The following is a 19,343-nucleotide window of genomic DNA, read 5'->3' on the forward strand; positions in this document are numbered from 1 at the left end:
CTTTACTAGCATGTGAGATGAGTGCAATTGTGCGTTAGTTTGAGCATTCTTTGGCATTGCCTTTCTTTGGGATTGGGATGAAAACTGACCTTTTCCAGTCCTGTGGCCACTGCTGAGTTTTCCAAATTTGCTGGCATATTGAGTGCAGCACTTTCATAGCATCATCTTTCAGGATTTGGAATAGCTCAACTGGAATTCCATCACTTCCACTAGCTTTGTTCATAGTGATGCTTTCTAAGGCCCACTTGACTTCACATTCCAGGATGTCTGGCTCTAGGTCAGTAAGTTAAAAAATGATTAAAGAAGACAGTTCTGGTGATATCAGCAAACTTTATTTAATGCTTCATGAAGCAGACAGTCTCCATTCTGAGAACAACACCATGGGGCAGAAGGCAGGAAGCCTTTGTAAGATAAGAATAAAGAACAAAGAAGAGAAACATAGGAAATAGCAGATTGGCTGGGGTCACAAGGTCACCCTTGTTTGGGATGAGAAGGCCCAGAGTTGGGTTGGCATTTGGTAATTGGCTGACTGGACATCCTGGGTTTCTGGTCAAGAGAAGTGTTTACAGGGACATGAAAGTTATGTAGGTTTTGATTTGCAAATGTGATGCCTCAGGTAGAAGTGGCTTCATCTTGGGCCTGGCAGCTTCCCCAGTGGCTCATCAGTAAAGAATCCGGGAGATGCAGTCACGGGAGATGCAGGTTCAATCCCTGGGGTCGGGAAGACAAACAAACAACCAAGCTGTGGGTGGACCTAGAGATTATCCTACTAAGTGAAGTGAGTCAGACAGTGGAAGACAAATATCCTATGATGTCACTTCTACGTAGAATCTTAAAAAAAAGATACAAATGAACTTATTTACAAAATAGAAACAGACTCACAGACATTGAAAACAAACTTACACTTACTGAAGGGGAGAGGGAGGGAGGGATAAATTAGGAGTTTGGAATTAACAGATTCATGCTGTTATATATAAAATAAACAACAAGGACGTCCTGTATAGCACAGGGAACTATATTCAATATCTTATAAGAACCTATAATGAAAAAGGATCTGAAAAAGAACATATATATATACACACTCACACATATATATGTATATGTATGTGTGTGTATAACTACATCACTTTGCCCCACACCTGGAACTAACACAACACTGTAAACCAACTATACTTCCATAGAAACAACAGCAGCAACTGAGCTCCTCATCATGGCATACAGGTGTTTATTGACTAGCACCACAACCACAATTCTCACCTCATCCCCGAAACCCTTCTGCTCCAAGTCCTTAGACGAACTCAGCATATGGCTGTTTGATGGACATTTCCCAGGGGGTTCCAAGCCATCCTGGGCTGCCCTTATCACAGCCAGTTATCCTACTGAATCGAAATCGCTCGTTTGCTTGCCTTTTGAGAGCAGGATCAATGTCTTGCTCATCTCTGTGTCTCCATCACAGTGTCTGGTGTGGAGCTGGCCTCCATAACCATTTGTTGAATTAGGAACTCAGTTGTCTTGCTATGAAGAAGAGCCTCATTTAAAAAATATTAGGACTAAAAAAACAATATATGGAGATGCGATTCTTTTCCACAGACTGTAATGCATTACTCATGGTCTTTGACAATTCAAGTCAAAGAAAGTAAGGTTACAGGAGATACAGATTATACTTATAAGGCTACATATTATAATTAACAAGGGCAACTATATTTGTGTAATTAACTCTACAGAGATTTTACCATATTGGGAAACTGCTTAGAGTCCTAAAAACAGCAGATGTACAGGCTACATTCTTTAATCGTGATCCACTAGAAACAGAAGAAACAACAAAAATCACACCTAGAAGGAAGACAAATAGGGTTAAAAATACAAAGTGAGATATAAGAAGTATTGAGAGAAATGTAAAATTGTGGTACTCTTGTGCATGGTTCCATGCTAACAATAATGAAAACCTTTCTGCTGGGTTTCTGAGAAAGGACATAATTTCAAAATTGACTCAAGAAAAATGGATTGCCCATGATGGAAAAAAAACTTGTTGGCACTGTGCCCATACTGTTTTATAGTGACTTCTTTCAAACTTGTAAAAGATCTATTATGACAATATAGAAAACATGGAATTCTACTCAACTGATTTTGCTTAAACCATAGTATTCTAACATTCAACCTGACCCAGAGAACCAAATTAAAGGAAAACTATAGATTTCTGGAATCTCCATTTTTCCTTCTCTTTTTACAGCCCTTGAAGTTCTTTTCACCTAATACCTGAATTTCAGCAAATTCTCAGCTGGGGAGAATTTTTCAGACACTGCAGTCCTTCAATTGGTCTTCCAGGAACTGGCTGCTCATTTTCTCAGAGTCTCTTTGATGTTGTCACTCTTAGTCTCTAACCGTGGCAGAGGGACCCCAAATTTCCCATCTGTGAGGTCCATCATCCTCACCATACATTTTTCCAGGCTTCTCTCAACATCCAGGCTAACAACCACACGTTCTCCTCTCAAATCTAAAGGGAGATGATGTCATGGGTCAACCCTAAGTGTATCTCGGAATTCACTTTCACAGTCAATTAAACTGTGATGCAGAAAACAAATCCACTTACACACACACTCCCCCTTCAATTATTCTCACTCATATAAATGGCTTTGAGCTCGAGTCATTTAGGTTTCCAGCAAGTTCCAGTAACCCAATTTAATTTGTCAATTAAATTATTGAAAGGAAGGTGGCAATCGCTTTACAAAGAAATCAGGGAGAAAGAAAATGTCTTTTTTAAAAAGATAATTTAAAAGACATTTTCAAAAAATGTCTCAAACTTCCTTTCATTATGATCCAGTCTAACTTCAATCATTGACTTCTGAATTCAGTCTTGGGTGAGTTATCCTGCAGAAATCCCAATGTCAGGCGTAGTGGCTGACAACCAGGGTTTATTTCTCATTCAAATTACATGCCCCCTGTGGATTAGCTCCATGTTGCATTCACTCTGGGGGCCAGGATGAAGGAACACCCCCTATTTATGTGCTTTTGTGGCAGAAAAAAAAGAGAAATGGCAGGACACACTGATGGGTTTGAAACTTTTCCTCAGAATTCCATCACTTTCATATACAAATTTCATTCTCATTTTATTGGCCAAAGCCTGGTGCGAATGGGCAGGGAGACATCCTCTGACAGGAAAGGGGAAGAAATCATTGGAAATAATATAACCCGTTACAGCCCACACTCTTTTCCTAAATACTCACTTCCCTCCCTTCAGACACAAAAAGCATTCATCCCCTCCCCAAGGAAGACACTTGGAAGTCCCACCCAAGGACAACGGAAGACTCAAGATCTAGAATCTCAAGATGTAGATGACTTCTCTTGATCTGAAGACATATGAGCTTATGGAGACAAATTACCCTCCCCTGCCACCATGCACACACATGTATAATAATGGCAGAGTTGGGCTAACCACCAAGAACGTGCTCATCCAGAAAACAAACAATGGAAGATACACATCAGCCAAAGCCTCAGAGCAATTCTGAAATCCTGTTGAACAGACCTTGGGGTGAAGAATGTTACTTGATTAGATTAGACCCTAGTTCTGTTTCCTGGTGGCTCAGGTGGTAAAGAGTCTGCCTGCAATGCAGGAAACCCGGGTTTGATCCCTGGGTCAAGAAGATCTCCTGGAGAAGAGAATGGCCACCCACTCCAGTGTTCTTCCCTGGGGAATTCCATGGACAGAGGAGCCTGGTGGTGCACAGTCCATGGGGTCTCAAAGAGCCGGACACAACTGAGAAACTTTCACTGTTTGGAGGGCTTCCGTGGTGGCTCAGATGGTAAAGGATCTGCCTTCAGTGCGGGAGACCTGGGTTCATTCCCTGGGCTGGGAAGATCCCTGGAGAAGGGAATCGCTGCCCACTCCAGTATTCTTGCCTGGAATATTCCATGGACAGAGGAGCCTGGCAGGCCACAGTCCATGGGGTCATGAAGACTCAGACACAACTGTGTAAGTCATGTAGGAGGGTTCCCTTTTCTCCACATCCTCTCCATATTTATTGTTTGTAGATTTTTTCATGATGACCATTCTGACTAGTGTGAGGTAGCAAAGCTTTTGCACAGCAAAGGAAACAATAAACAAGATTAAAAGACAATCCTCAGAATGGAAGAAAATAATTGCAAATGAAACAATATGACAAACGGTTAATCTCCATGATATCTAAGTAGCTCATACAGCTCAATATCAGGAAAACAAAGAGCCTAATCAAAAAATGGGCAGAAGACCTAAACAGACATTTCTCCAGAAAAGACATACAGATGTCCAATAAACACATGAAAAGATGCTCTACATTACTAATTATTAGAGAAATGCAAATCAAAACTACAATGAGGTATCATCTGTTTATTTCACTCTGAGTTGATTTCTTTCTTATAGATGAGCAACCACTTGCAACTTGCAGATAGACCCTGCTGCACCCAAACTTTTTACCTAAAGCCACAGACTTATTCAATATGTATCCACCCTCTGAGTTATCACAGGCAACAGTTTTACCAAATGTTTTGCTACTGCGTAACATGGGTTGAAGAAAGTAGGGAAAACCACTAGACCATTCAGGTATGACCTAAATCAAATCCCTTATGATTATACAGTGGAAGTGAGAAATAGATTTAAGGGCCTAGATCTGATAGAGTGCCTGATGAACTATGGACTGAGGTTCATGACACTGTACAGGAGACAGGGATCAAGACCATCCCCATGGAAAAGAAATGCAAAAAAGCAAAATGGCTGTCTGGGGAAGCCTTACAAATAGCTGTGAAAAGAAGAGAAGCAAAAAGCAAAGGAGAAAAATAAGATATAAGCATCTGAATGCAGAGTTCCAAAGAATAGCAAGAAGAGATAAGAAAGCCTTCCTCAGTGATCAATGCAAAGAAATAGAGGAAAACAACAGAATGGGAAAGACTAGAGATCTCTTCAAGAAAATTAGAGATACCAAGGGGACATTTCATGCAAAGATGGGCTCGATAAAGGACAGAAATGGTATGGACCTAACAGAAGCAGACGATATTAAGAAGAGATGGCAAGAATACACAGAAGAACTATAAAAAAAGATCTTCATGACCCAGATAATCACGATGATGTGATCACCGACCTAGAGCCAGACATCCTGGAATGTGAAGTCAAGTGGGCCTTAGAAAGCATCACTACGAACAAAGCTAGAGGAAGTGATGAAATTCCAGTTGAGCTATTTCAAATCCTGAAAGATGATGCTGTGAAAGTACTGCACTCAATATGCCAGCAAATTTGGAAAACTCAGCCTGTGTCCACAGGACTGGAACGGTCAGTTTTCATTCAAATCCCAAAGAAAGGCAATGCCAAAGAATGCTCAAACTAACGCACAATTGCACTCATCTCACATGCTAGTAAAGTAATGCTCAAAATTCTCCAAGCCAGGCTTCAGCAATACGTGAACCGTGAACTTCCTGATCTTCAAGCTGGTTTTAGAAAAGGCAGAGGAACCAGAGATCAAATTGCCAACATCCACTGGACCATGGAAAAAGCAAGAGAGTTCCAGAAAAACATCTATTTCTGCTTTATTGACTATGCCAAAGTCTTTGACTATGTGGATCACAATAAACTGTGGAAAATTCTGAAAGAGATGGGAATACCAGACCACCTGATCTGTCTCTTGAGAAATCTGTATGCAGGTCAGGAAGCAACAGTTAGAACTGGACATGGAACAACAGACTGGTTCCAAATAGGAAAAGGAGTTCGTCAAGGCTGTATATTGTCACCCTGCTTATTTAACGTATATGCAGAGTACATCATGAGAAATGCTGGGCTGGAAGAAACACAAGCTGGAATCAAGATTGCCGGGAGAAATATCAATAACCTCAGATATGCAGATGACACCACCCTTGTGGCACAAAGTGAAGAGGAACTCAAAAGCCTTTTGATGAAAGTGAAAGTGGAAAGTGAAAAAGTTGGCTTAAAGCTCAACATTCAGAAAACGAAGATCATGGCATCTGGTCCCACCACTTCATGGCAAATAGACGGGGAAACAGTGGAAACAGTGGCTGACTTTATTTTTCTATGTTCCCAAATCACTGCAGATGGTGACTGCAGCCATGAAATTAAAAGACACTTACTCCTTGGAAGGAAAGTTGTGACGAACCTAGATAGCATATTCAAAAGCAGAGACATTACTTTGCCAACAAAGATTCGTCTAGTCAAGGCTATGGTTTTTCCTGTGGTCATGTATGGATGTGAGAGTTGGACTATAAAGAAAGCTGAGTGCTGAGGAATTGATGCTTTTGAACTGTGGTGTTGGAGAAGACTGTTGAGAGTCCCTTGGACTGCAAGGAGATCCAACCAGTCCATTCTGAAGGAGATCAGCCCTGGGATTTCTTTGGAGGGAATGATGCTGAAGCTGAAACTCCAGTACTTTGGCCACCTCATGTGAAGAGTTGACTCATTGGAAAAGACTGTGATGCTGGGAGGGATTGGGGGCAGGAGGAGAAGGGGACGACAGAGGATGAGATGGCTGGATGGCATCACTGACTCGATGGACGTGGGTCTGGGTGAACTCCGGGAGTTGGTGATGGACAGGGAGGCCTGGCGTGCTGCGATTCATGGGGTCGCGAAGAGTCGGACATGACTGAGCGACTGAACTGAACTGCACTGAACATGGGTTGTTATCTTCCCAGCCACCAATACCATTTTCTTTCTATTTTAATTTTGGTTGTACTGGCTCTGTGTCACCGTGTGCAGGCTTTCTCTAGTTACAGAGAGCTGGGGCTACTCTCCAGTTGTGGAATACGGGCTTAGTTGCCCCAAGGCATGGGGGATCTTCCTGGACCAGGGATCAAACTGGTGTCCCCTGCATTGCAAGGTAGACTCTTAACCACTGGACCACCAGGGAAGCCCCCAATACTGTTTTCTTATTTCCCACTGCCTGCCTGACCCAGGAATCCACACATCATATTTTAGAATTTTTGTTATGGTAGCTTCTCATTTCTATGTACTAATTTCTGTATTGTTGACTCAAACCAAGTTATACCATAGTAATAAAGAAGCCCCAAACCTCTGTGGCTAATAATGACAAAGGACATTTCTTACTCACATTACTTTTCTTTTATGGGCTGTCTTCTCCACTTTATCCTCATTCTGGGACCTGTTCTTTTTAGGGCATGCTGTTCTCATCAAAGAAGTAAAAGGTCACAGACTAGAACCACATGATGGCTCTTAAAGTGTCTAATCGATAATACCCTATGTGAGTTCTACTCTCGTTTCATTGGCCAAAAAAGTGATAGAACCAAATCTGATAGAAATGGAGTGGAAAGGTTAATCTCCCTTGCGGGGGAAGAACATAAGTGGAAACATTACACCTTTTTCTCAGCTGTTCTGCATAAACATGACTTTGAACGTGCAAACGTGCATTTTATCTTGTTAGAACAAGATACATACTTAGAGCAAGATGAGAGTTGCTGATTTCTTGGAAGGTTTAAAACTTTCTAGAGACATATGCATTGTCTGAAGTGTGACACAACTCCAAAGTACGCGAGGTGTGGAGGGGTGATAGCAGATGGCTGGATGAGCAGGAAGAAGCCAAACGAGCAGGTGGCGTGTTTTTCACCAGGAGTCTCGACGGAGCGGGGAATGTCGCACTCCCTGAATTCTGAGAAGTTCCTGCAAGTTCACAAGTGTGCTTGAAGCTGAGTGTGGCGGAAAACTGCTCATCTGATGTCTTGAAAAGCTGGGACAAGTTTGCGTAGAGGAGGCTTGGGACTTGCTAGTCATGTCCCAGGTGGCGCTAGTGATGAAAAACCCATCTGCCAAGGCAGGAGATGTAAGATGTAGAAGATCGAATCACAAGACACAGGTTGGGGAAGATCCCCTGGAGGAGGGCAGGGCAACCCACTCCAGGATTCTTGCCTGGAAAATCCCATGGACAGAGGAGCCTGGTGGGCTACAGTCCATGGGGTCACAGTCGGACATGACTGAAGCAATTACACATCATACATCATGCCCCAAGCTAAGTTCTCACCACCGTGTGCCCAGACCTTCTCATGCCCCTTTTATCTCCACAGTTCGACATGCAGAGGATAACTCTGGAAGAGTTGAAGCACATCCTCTATCATGCCTTCCGGGACCACTTAACGATGAAGGACATTGAGAACATCATCATCAACGAGGAGGAGAGCCTGAATGAGACCTCGGGGAATTGCCAGACAGAGTTTGAAGGCGGTAAGTACCCTTGTTTTTTTAATCATCAGTATTTAGTTTAAAAAGTAAGTGTTTATTTTATTTTTTATATTTATTTATTTATTTGACTGCATGGGGTCTTGGGCTTCCCTGGTAGCTCAGATGGTAAAGAATATGCCTGCAATGTGGAAGACGTGGGTTCAGTTCCTGTGTTGGGAAGATCCCCTGGAGGAGGGCATGACAATCCACTCCAGTATTCTTGCCTGGAGAATCCCCATGGACAGAGGAGCCTGGTGGGCTACAGACCATGGGGTCACAAAGAGTTGGACTGAGCATATACATGGGGTCTTAGTTGCATCACGCAGGGTCTTCTATCATGGTACACAGGCTCAGTAATTGAGGTGCTTGGGCTTGGTTGCTCCACAGCATGTGGGAGCAACTTAGTTCCCCGACCAGGAGTTGAACCCACATCCCCTACATTGCAAGGTAGATTCCTAACCACTGGACCACTGGGGAAGTTCCCAGTAAGTACCTTTGCTTCTGCTCTCTGCCTGCTTTAGAAGAGGCCAACGCCTCCACATCCTCTGGATGAAAAATGTGTTTACAGACTCCTGGGGTGAAGTGGCCATGGATGGAACCCACAAATCCAGGACCAAAGCTAAAATATCCTTTGTGCAAAGATGCAGTAGGTTTCTGTTTTTTCTATTTTTCCCCCAAACTGAATTTTTGCAAGACTTGTGTTGACCCTTCCTTCCTTTGGTGACTCTGAGGTCTGTGACTTGCTGAGGGGCTTAGTGATGTGGGCCTTTAGTTAGTGGGGGCCGCTTGGGTGGTGCAAAGAGCCTGTTTAAGCTACTGGATCAAGTCGAGTGGCTAATTGTGTGACCTTGGGCAAGGGGTGTAGCTTCTCTGAGTGTGTATCCTCACCCGTAAACATCGAGGTAGTTACATCTACTTCACAAGATCCTTAGAAATGGATTACTTTTATGCTATGGTCTCTGAACACACTGGCCAAAAAAAATAAAAGCCATGCTCATGAGAAAAACTTTGATGAACCCCACCAAGTAGTTACAGAAGAAATAGCTTCTCCTAGGGCCAAAAATGAGATCGTGAGAGGTCATTTCTTTTAGGTTCATGAAAGAAAAATAAAGCCTACCTTATTCCCTAATCAGTAGAGAGTTCCAGGGAAGTTAAATAATTGAATCCCTCTTTCCAACTTTGAAAGTCAGAGCTGTTAAAACTCTGATGTACAGATATTTTTTAAAATTACCTTAAAACAGCATAGCAGGCTACCAGCAATTTTTAACTTAAGGTTGAGACTTTTTAAAAAGGTCTACTACTTTCTTCTGGGTTTTTTTTTTTTTTTTTTTCCTGAACATATTGCAACAAGCCAATATGTGCAGATGGTAAGCTGTCACAGAAAGACCAGAATGCAATTTGGTTCCCTGGTCTTGGAGTTGCTGCATTAGAACCGGCTGAACCCCACAACAGGCAGACGACATGGGACTGAGTTGGTCCTGGGCACCTGTGGGCCCTGTCTGGGCTGAACTGTTGCGGGAAATGGCTTATCCTCCGTGACGGCAAAAGTAACCGAAGTCTGGGAACTAGGCAGGGGATTGGGGTAAACTTAAGAGCAATGCACCCTTGTTAACGCTGTTCACATTTAAAGGTTTCAAAAGTGCTGGCTTCCCAGGTGGTGCCAGAGGTAAAGAACCCACCTGCCAATGCAGGAGATGCAGGTCAATCCCTGGGTCAGGAAGATCCCCTGGAGGAGGGCATGGCAACCCACACCAGTATTCTTGCCTGGAGAATCCCATGGACAGAGGAGCCTGGCCGGCTACAGCACATAGGGTTGCTATGAGTCGGACATGACCGAAGTGACTTGGCATGCAGTGTACACAGCGAACAAAACCCACTTGTGGTTCAGAAGGTGCCTTGGTCACCCTGCCTGGGACCTGGGCCATAGCATCAATGACTGCATTTGGAGTTGGAGCCACACAGACCACACTAGGGCAGGAAGGTCACAGCCAATGCCATTTACAGCTGGGCAGGCAGGGGAAGTGGGAGGATGAACAACAGTGAGGAGGGCAGGGATTGGATTAAAATTTCATATAACAGCAGGCCTGGCTTCTCCGTTCCATCTGGTTCTTAGCTGATAGACTCGGTGCTCACACAGTAGAAGCATTGGGGGGTGGGCCCCAGCTGTCAGACACACTCTTGAGATGGGTAGGAAGAGTATTTCTGGGCATTGCTTTTTTCCACAAGAGCCTTTGTTTATGGATTGGTGTTTTATTCAGAGAAATGTCGCAAGTCTTAGTAATTTGAGAAAGGTCAGACTGCCCTGGGAAATCATCTGAACTCTAAGCACTGTCTTTTTATTACCCAAAAGCTCATCTATTAATAAAATAAATGGCTGACTTAGGGGTTTCCTGGGTATGCTTTAATGATTAGTTCATATAGGATTAGCCACAGTTCCCATTTAGGGGTGATTGATAAGGACCAGGAAACTGTGCTTTAAAATTCATGGTCTTATTTAATAAAAGAAATATTATTTGTGATTAGCACCTTGCTTTCTTGAGTGACCTATGTGACCTTGATTACACAATCCCTTTTATGTATTTTCACGGCAGAGAGGGTTTTTAAAGTACATTAGCGCTTTTTGGCCCCAAACACAACCTCGTGTGTTTAGTGGTAAGATTTTTCCAACCTGGGATATGATCCGTGTCACCAGTGCATTTATTTAATGCCTGCAGCCCTCCCCAGATTCAGGAAGGAGCCTCCCCGATTTCACTCTGGGCAAAGATGTCTGGAAAGAGACGGACACACAGACACAGAATTCTCCCTGGTGCCCCAGGACCGAGAGAGTCCATTTGAGACCTTGTGGTGACCTTGGCCTTCTCCCTTCCATCTTTCCCCTATGCCTGCTGCCCACAGACAGGGGCCTGTTGGCAGTTTGAGCCTCTCCCTGCTTCTACCGCCGTCTGATGGCCTAATTGCATGGCTTAGGCTTCCTGAATCTTCTTGGCCTTCAGCTGTTTGGGCTGACGCATCCTGCCAGCGGTCAACCTCTTCCTGTCTGCTCTCACCCTTGATCCAGGCTGCACACTCGCCTGTCCAGTCCCTTCACCTGTAGCCTGGCTGACATCTCAGAATCCCCCTCCAACCTGGCAGTATCCACCATCACACATCTTGGTTGGTAAATGCAGCATCTAACTCTGAAGGGACATGGTGGTTTCCTTTCTTTCTTTCAGTGATGGACCTCTTTATTTATTTATTTTTGACTGCACTGGGTCTTCGTTGCTGCTCGAGGGCTTTCTCTAGTTGCAGCAAGTAGGGGCTACTCTCTAGGTGCGGTGCATGGGCTTCTCATTTCTATGGCCTCTCTTGTTACAGAACATGGGCTGTGAGTGGCACAGGCTTCAGTAGTTGTAGCTCCCGAGCTCTAGAGCACAGGCGCAGTAGTTGAGGCACACGGGCTTAGTTGCTCCGTGGCATGCGGAATCTTCCTGGACCAGGGATCAAACCCTTGTCCCCTGAATTGGCAGGTAGATTCTTAACCACTGGACCACCAGGGAAGTTCCGCGATGGAACTCTTCTCTCTCCAAATTTTATCTTCTCAGCAACCCCAATTGACCGATGGAGAAAGGGAGCTGGGACATTCCCCCAGACCCAGAGCCCTGCTCCCAGACCACCTCCCCTCTTGCTGCTCCCCACCCAGGATGCTCTCTCTTCCTCCTCCTCTTTTTAGAGCTTTGCTGAAGCCAACATATTCCCATGCTGATTAGCTTGCCTGTAAAGCTGGATGACCCATGGTGCTTGGAAATTCTGCTGTATTTGGTATCAGAGGAAGGACTCAAGGAGGAATAAAAACCTAAAGATGCAGGAAGTCTTTGCCTTAAAAAGGTGAAAGGGCACATCTGTTTCAGAGCAAAGAAGGAGGGGATAGCCAGGGAAACAGGCATTTTGCAGCAGAGTCAGAATCTGAAGAAGCCCACGTCAGATGTCTTGTAGCTCAGCAATGCTGGAGCTTCTGGAGTGTGAAGGAAGTTTGAAAATGCTGTAGTGTGAGTCCCTTAGAAATTAACAGGAGGGTTTTCAAAGGCCGTCAGCATCATTTTATGTCAGTGACTGTATTTTTTTAAAGGTCACTAGCCTTTTATTTATTTATTTAACAGTGAAAATGTGTTAGTCACTCAGTTGTGTCCGACTCTGCAGCCACATGGACTGTGTAGCCCACCGGGCTCTTCTGTCCATGGGATTCTCCAAGCAAGAATACTCAGTAGGTAGCCACTCCTTTCTCCAGAGAATTTTCCTGACCTGGGGATCAAACCCAGGTCTCTTGCATTGCAGGCAGACTCTTTACCATCTGAGCTACCAGGAAAGCCCATTTAACACTGAAGGCTTTTAAAATATACATTTTTGTGTTTATTTGGCTGTGCCACGTCTTAGTTGAGGCACGTGGGATCTTTAGTTGTGGCATGTGGGATCTAGTTCCTGGACCAGGGATCAAACCACAGGCTCCCTACAGCGGGAGCCTGGGGTCTTAGCCACTGAACCACCAGAGAAGTCCCTCAATGGCTGTATTTCTCACTTTTATGAATCTTGGGTCTGATACTTTCACAAATGTGTTCAGATTTTGATCATTAAGTTAGGAAGTATTGATTATTCCACACGAATGGAAAAATTTGAAGAAACGGGTCAGGAGTCTGAAGGGTGAGGTGCCTCTGATAGGAGATGTTTCGGGGGGCAGTTGTCTACTTTTTAGGTTTCATTTTGCTTTGGTTTCACTTTATTTGTTGGATTTTTAGGTCAACACAGACCACACACCTACTCCACCCCACCTCATGCACACACAGCCCTTTGCATACTCCGATCTGCCTTATCTTCATGGTAGGTAGGGCTCTGCAATCATTAGGTAAGCATTACTTTTCTCATCTTCTCCCACAAAAAGGACAAGAGGAAATAGAATGAAATTCCAAGTTACATATAAGGAAAGTTTTCCTGACATCTTCAGGAAGTCCTGAAGTAGGGCCTCACAGCATGGGTAGATTTTCCTAGAGCCCCAGAAGAAGTCATTTACAGAAAACCCCAGGAAGGCAGAGAAGAGCCTAGAACACTCTAGAAGAATCTAACACAAAGATTCTGATGTGGACTTCCCATCATTCACACCTGGTTTAATAGGGAGAAAATCAACTTGAGTCAGACACTTGACCAGGTGTCAAGCCACATCTGGGTGCTTTGGATAACAGGTCGTTAACCCCACTAAGTTCAGGGGCTCCCTGGTGTTACCCAGAGTTGGCAGTCTCTGTGTCCCCAATCCAGTGAGACTATTTCACTAAAAGCTGAACTTCCAGGCCCTCTCAACCCCTTGTTTTTAAAATTCCTTTACTAAGATAGAATAAACTGATGTACTAATGTGTTGTCAGTATTTCTGTCTCAATTATTTGGTGAAATAGATAGGTCAGCATCTGCCAGCACAGGTCAGATATAAGACTTTGTGACCACTCACAATGCCCACTCACCATCCATCCCAATTGTGCCTGCTCAGTCACTCAGTCGTGCCCAACTCTTTGTGACCCTATAGACTGCAGCCTGCCAGGCTCCTCTGTCCATGGGATTCTCCAGGCAAGAATACTGGAGTGGGTTGCTGTGCCCTACTCCACGGGATCTTCCCGGCCCAGGGATCAAACCCTCGTCTCCTGCATCTCCTGCATTGGAGGCAGATTCTTTATCCACTGAGCCACCCGGGAAACCCATTCATGCTAATAAGGGAGGTTTAAGATGGTTTGCTTTGGTTGGACCACCTGTAATCACGGGCTATTTTGACTCTGGAGAACATAAGCTTGGTGACACTAAGAGGCAAATTTCCCATTTTATTATTTGGTTCCAGTCCCTTGACATATATGGAATTCAGTGGCCTTGTGTTTGAATCATCTATTCTCCCATCACTGACGCCTTTTTCAGAATTCTTACAATAAATCATGTTGAATGTTAAGTTCAGTAGTGTTTGCTTCCAGAATGTTTACTGCTTCACTCACATTGACCAGTCTAGGAGGACTGGGATAAGGGATAGCTGTCTGGCATGCCTGCCAAGTGCTGTTCATTTGTTAACACACTGGACTGACCTGTAGGCAGGTACTAAGGGATCAGTTCTGTGGCCCCCAGGCAACAGATGAGGAAACCAAGACTCAGCAAGGTGGTCATTTATCCAAAGTCAAACAGCGAGTAAGGATTTGAATCTGGGTCCACCTGACCAAACCATGCCCTGGCTCTCCATCGTGGTCCTGAGTCATTTCCTCAAGCTTAGGCATTTCAAAGACACTTTACAGAATGGCTCTTCACTGTCCTTACTCCTTTTCCATTTCTTCGAATGAAATCATATTATTAACATATCTGGAAGTTGAGTAGAATTGCACGCAGCAGGATCTGTGTGTGAGCCCTTTCAAGACACATCCCTCAAGTGTTGTCCCTAAATGGAATACCAGCTGTCGGAGTTCTGTAGACAATCTGACAACATGCACGGGAGAGGGAAATCAAGCAAAAGTCATCAACTGGGGAATAAATAGTTTCTCTGAAAGCCACAGCAGAGCTCTTCCATACCATTCAGCATGATGGACAAGGGATACAACTGCCAGAGGGGTGACCCAGGCCAGGCAGCCCCAGAGGATTCCTATGCAGTCATTCAGGTTCTCTTCTCTGCCCTGTGTAGACTAGCCATGTGATCCAGGGAACTTACTTTAAAACTCTCTGAGTTGTGCAGACATAAAGAACAGAGTTTTGGACACAGTGGGGGAAGGAGAGGGTGGGACAATTTGAGAGAGTAGCATTGAAACATACATTGAAAGTGAAAGTCACTCAGTTGTCTCTGACTCTTTGCGACCCCATGGACTATACAGTCCATGGAATTCTCCAGGCCAGAATACTGGAGTGGGTAGCCTTTCCCTTCTCCAGGAGATCTTCCCAACCCAGGGATCAAACCCAGGTCTCCCGCATTGCAGGCAGATTCTTTACCAGCTAAGCCACAAGGGAAACCCAACATATACATTACCATTTGTAAAATAGGTAGCTGGTGGGACTTTGCTGTATGATGCAGGGAACCCAAATCCGGTGCTTGGTGACAACCTAGATGAGTGTTGATGGGGTGGGAGATGGGAAGGAGGTTCAAGAGGGAGGGGTTGTCAGAGACAACTATGGCTGATTCATTTTGATGTATGGCAGAAACCAACACAATATTGTAAAGTAATTATCCTCCAATTAAAAATAAAATTAAAAAAAATGCCCTGCATTTAGCACAATGACACACATAGCAGGTACTCAGTAAATGTTTGCTGAATGACTGAAAAAAATAAAACTCTCTGAGTCTTTTTTTTTTCTTTCCATCCATCCCATGGAAAGATTGGACAATGGTGGTCACAACTAGATTCAAATACTTCTGGGCTCCTTGAAAGGTCAAAAAGAATTTTGCAGCTGTGTCTCCTCAAGTTGTCCCTGCTGAAATCAGAGTGTCTCTGTTGGATGTCAGATGGACATCTGGATTTGGAGACCTGGCCGTGCACCTTGGGTATCACATGCCTATCCAGCTGAAAAGGGCATGGCATGTCACCCACACCATCTGCTCCCAGCTCAGAGGGGGTGATAACTTTACTAAAATAAAACCTGTTCTCCGGGGTAGGTGTCGGAGGTTAAGGGGTAGGTGAGGTCCATGGCAGGTGAGACAGTAGACAGTTTGAAAGAAAGTTAGGGCTTTGGACCAAAAAAAAAAAAAAAGGATTTTTCTTCTACTATTTGGGGACCTATCAAAGCAAACCTGTAGGGAGGTTTTTCTGGAGCCATGAGTGAAGAGTGAGGAGATTCTGAGATACATGATAGAGACCTGGGGAGGTCTTTACCCTTCCTATGCTCTATTTATTTTTGATAAATTGGTATGATGGTTAACAACTCCAGCTCTGAGCTCTGGACAGGGCTTTCTTAAAATCTTGCCTCACCACATACAGGTTACATGAGCAAAGCACTTAAATAAATACTAAGAGCTGAATTTTCTTCATCTATGAAATGGGAATCATATCATGACCTACCTCATATGGTTGTTATGAGCATATAACACGTGAGAATTTTTTTAAATTAATTTATTTTAATTGGAGGACAATTCCTTTACAATATTGTGATGGTTTTTGCCATACACCAACATGAATCAGCATAGGTAAACTGTGTCCTCCCCATCCTGAAACCCCTCCCACCTTTCTCCCCACCCTACCCCTCAAGGTTGTCCCAGAGCACCAGCTTTGGGTGCCCTGCTTCATGCATCGAACTCACACTGGTCATCTGTTTTACATATGGTAATGTATATGTTTCAATGCTATTCTCCACATGAAAATATTTAGTACAATGCCTAACACATGGCTCAGCCGATAAAGAATCCGCCTGCAGTGTAGGAGACATAGGAGATGAGAGTTCAGTCACTGGGTCAGGAAGATCCCCTAGAGAAGGAAATGGCAACCCACTCCGGTATTCTTGCCTGAAAAATCCCATGGACAGAAGAGCCTGGCGGGCTACAGTCCAAAGGGTCACAAGCAGACACGACTGAACATGAGCACGATTTAAAAAAACAAACAAAAAAAAGCACTCAAAACAAACAACCAAAAAAAACCCCTGGCCAATCCCTGGCCCCAGTTCTCTTCTTGTTTGTTTGTATTTTTCAACCTGGAGACATTGCAGAGTATGTAATGCTGGAACACCACATCTTTGAAAAATGGTCCAGAGACCAAATTTACAGGGTTTGAACCATATCCTCTTGATATGTAAAGTCAAGTCCTTGCCAACATTGGAGTTCCCATGAATATTGGTCAAGACTCTTTTGCTTGTAAGTAACAAAAACTCAACCCAGACCCCCTCAAACTAAAAGACACTGGCTCAAATAATAGGGAAAGTCAAAGGGATGAGCTTTGGTTGACTTGGAACCAAAGAGCTCAAGCAACATTCTCTCCCTCCCCTCGTCTTGCTATCTCTCTCTCTCTTTGTTCTGTCTTCCCTCTTGGCATCATTCTTGAGCAGGCTCTCTCTCCCCAAGGTAAACAGGATTCTCTCTGTTAAGATTCAGTTCCATTCTGAAAAGGGACTCCAATCAAATCTGTGTGGCCTGTGTGCCTATCTCTGGACTAAGCCCAGAGCTCAGGGTACTCTATTAGCAATCTGGTTTGTTATGGGGGAAAGGTGAGGCCCTGGATTGAGAATTCCACCAGGTGCAAAGGCACAGATCCCTAAACCAAAAGATAGATTTTGCTACATGAGGGGGAAGGACGACTGGAAAGGTCACAATAACACCTGGCCACACCACACCAAGGATCCTTGGAGGACCCGCAAAGCCAGACACAGCTGTCTGACCTCTAGAAACCCGAGAAGGTTTTGTAGAAAAGAGACCAGCTCTTACCCACACAATTACAGGTGGCCTGTCCTCCTCCTATGAAAACATCATAAAACGCACAATCCTGTTTCCATAGAGGCCACATCCTCCACCTCTAACTTCAGGTGTTATGTGGGTGCCTGGCCATTTCTGTTATCACTGATGTATAGAAAAATCTCTTTTGCGAGCTCTTAATTAGTTCCACTCTAGGCTATGGAACTAACCAATTTCATACAATCATAAAGTGTCAGACTTGGAAGGATCACAGACCTCTAATAGCTCCCAGACCTGCTAGGTCTGGTTTATGAGTGAGAATCACCTGAGCTGGGTTTTATATTGTTTTACCGTTTCCTTAGGCCCCAGACTCCCTGCCAGGACTATCACTTACATGGGTCTATGTTGAGGCAATTAGCCAGAATTATTATGATCCTGATTTGCCTTACTTGGGAGCCTGTGTCTCTGAAAATTGAAGCCAGAAAGATTTTGAACCCATTCTATCTAGGATCACCCAGCTGATCAGTGGCAAAATTGATATAGACTCCTGTCTCTGGGAAAAAATTCAAGAGCTACTGCCTGGCATTTGCCCAGTGGAGCTGTGTGAATCTCTGTTAAAATAAGAAGGGGAAGGAACAGTCTATCACTACACCTTTACACACCCAGGTCCCGTCACAGCAGCCAGGAGTCTGCTGAGGTGCACAGATTCACTAATGAGCTTTCAAGAAAACAGAAAACCTCGCTTCTATGTCCTCCTGTGTCAACCTTCCCCAATGCACATTTCATCCCCCTGTATTTTCTGGACTCCTACTGTCACATCTATGTACTATGTACTATGTAGAGAGAGATCAAAATCTAGCTGGAGGACTTCCCTGGTGATCCAGTGGTTAAGAACCTACTGTCCAGTGCCAGGGAATGAGATTCAATTGCTCACTAAGTCCAGGAGCTACAATCCCACACGCCGCAGGGTGACTAAGCCCACATGCCACAACTCCTGAAGCCCACGTGTCTAGAGCCCATGCTCTGCAGCAAGAGAAGCCCCTACATGCTGCAATTAAGCCTACATGCTGCAATTAAGACCCAACACAGCCAAAAAATTATATACACACACACACACACTCAGGAGAAAGACATAGAAAAGATCACCAATAGCGTGATATATTCTTGCCATTTTAAGTGTTCAAAAAGATCCAAGAAGGAATAGGTTCCTTGAGAAATTAAGCACAGAGTTACCATATGACCCAGCAATTTGGCTCCTAAATTTGTACCCAAGAGAACTGAAAACACATCCACACAAACACTTGTATCAGTACATGAACGTTCATAGCAGCATTATTTAAAATAGCAAAAAAAAAAAAAAAAAAAAGAAACAACACAAATGTCGGTGAATGGATAAGCAGAATGAGGCATATCCATTCAATGGAATATTATTCAGCCACAAAAAGGAATGAAGTACTCATCAGTGCTACAGCACAGATGTACCTGGAAAGGATAAGTGATAGAAAGTGAAAGTAAAAGTGAAGTCGCTCAGTCGTGTCCGACTCCTTGTGACCCCATGAACTGTAGCATAGCAGGCTCCTCCCTCCATGGGATTCTCCAGGCAAGAGCACTGGAGTGGGGTGCCATTTATAGAAGCCGGACACAAAAGGTCACGTAGTGTATGGTTCAGTGTATATGAAGTGCCCCAAAGAGGCAAATCCATAGAAACAGAAAGTGGATCAGCGATTGCCAGGGGCTGGGGAGGCTAGGGGATGAGGAATGACTTCTAATGTGTTTGGTGTTTCT

The 19,343-nt window shown here is 44.1% G+C and overlaps 1 protein-coding gene across 4 annotated transcripts in view; it reads left to right on the forward strand.

The window, feature by feature from the left end:
• CALN1 (calneuron 1) overlaps positions 1-19,343 on the forward strand; it is a 536,579-nt gene that overhangs the window by 503,926 nt on the left and 13,310 nt on the right. For all 4 annotated transcript variants that reach the window (XM_061401834.1, XM_061401835.1, XM_061401836.1 and 1 more), the window contains one exon: positions 8,050-8,206. In XM_061401834.1, coding sequence (XP_061257818.1) covers positions 8,050-8,206 — 157 coding nt within the window. The remainder of the gene's footprint in view (positions 1-8,049; positions 8,207-19,343) is intronic.

Source organism: Bos javanicus, chromosome 25 (assembly GCF_032452875.1).
Source record: "Bos javanicus breed banteng chromosome 25, ARS-OSU_banteng_1.0, whole genome shotgun sequence".
Classification (NCBI taxonomy): domain Eukaryota; kingdom Metazoa; phylum Chordata; class Mammalia; order Artiodactyla; family Bovidae; genus Bos; species Bos javanicus.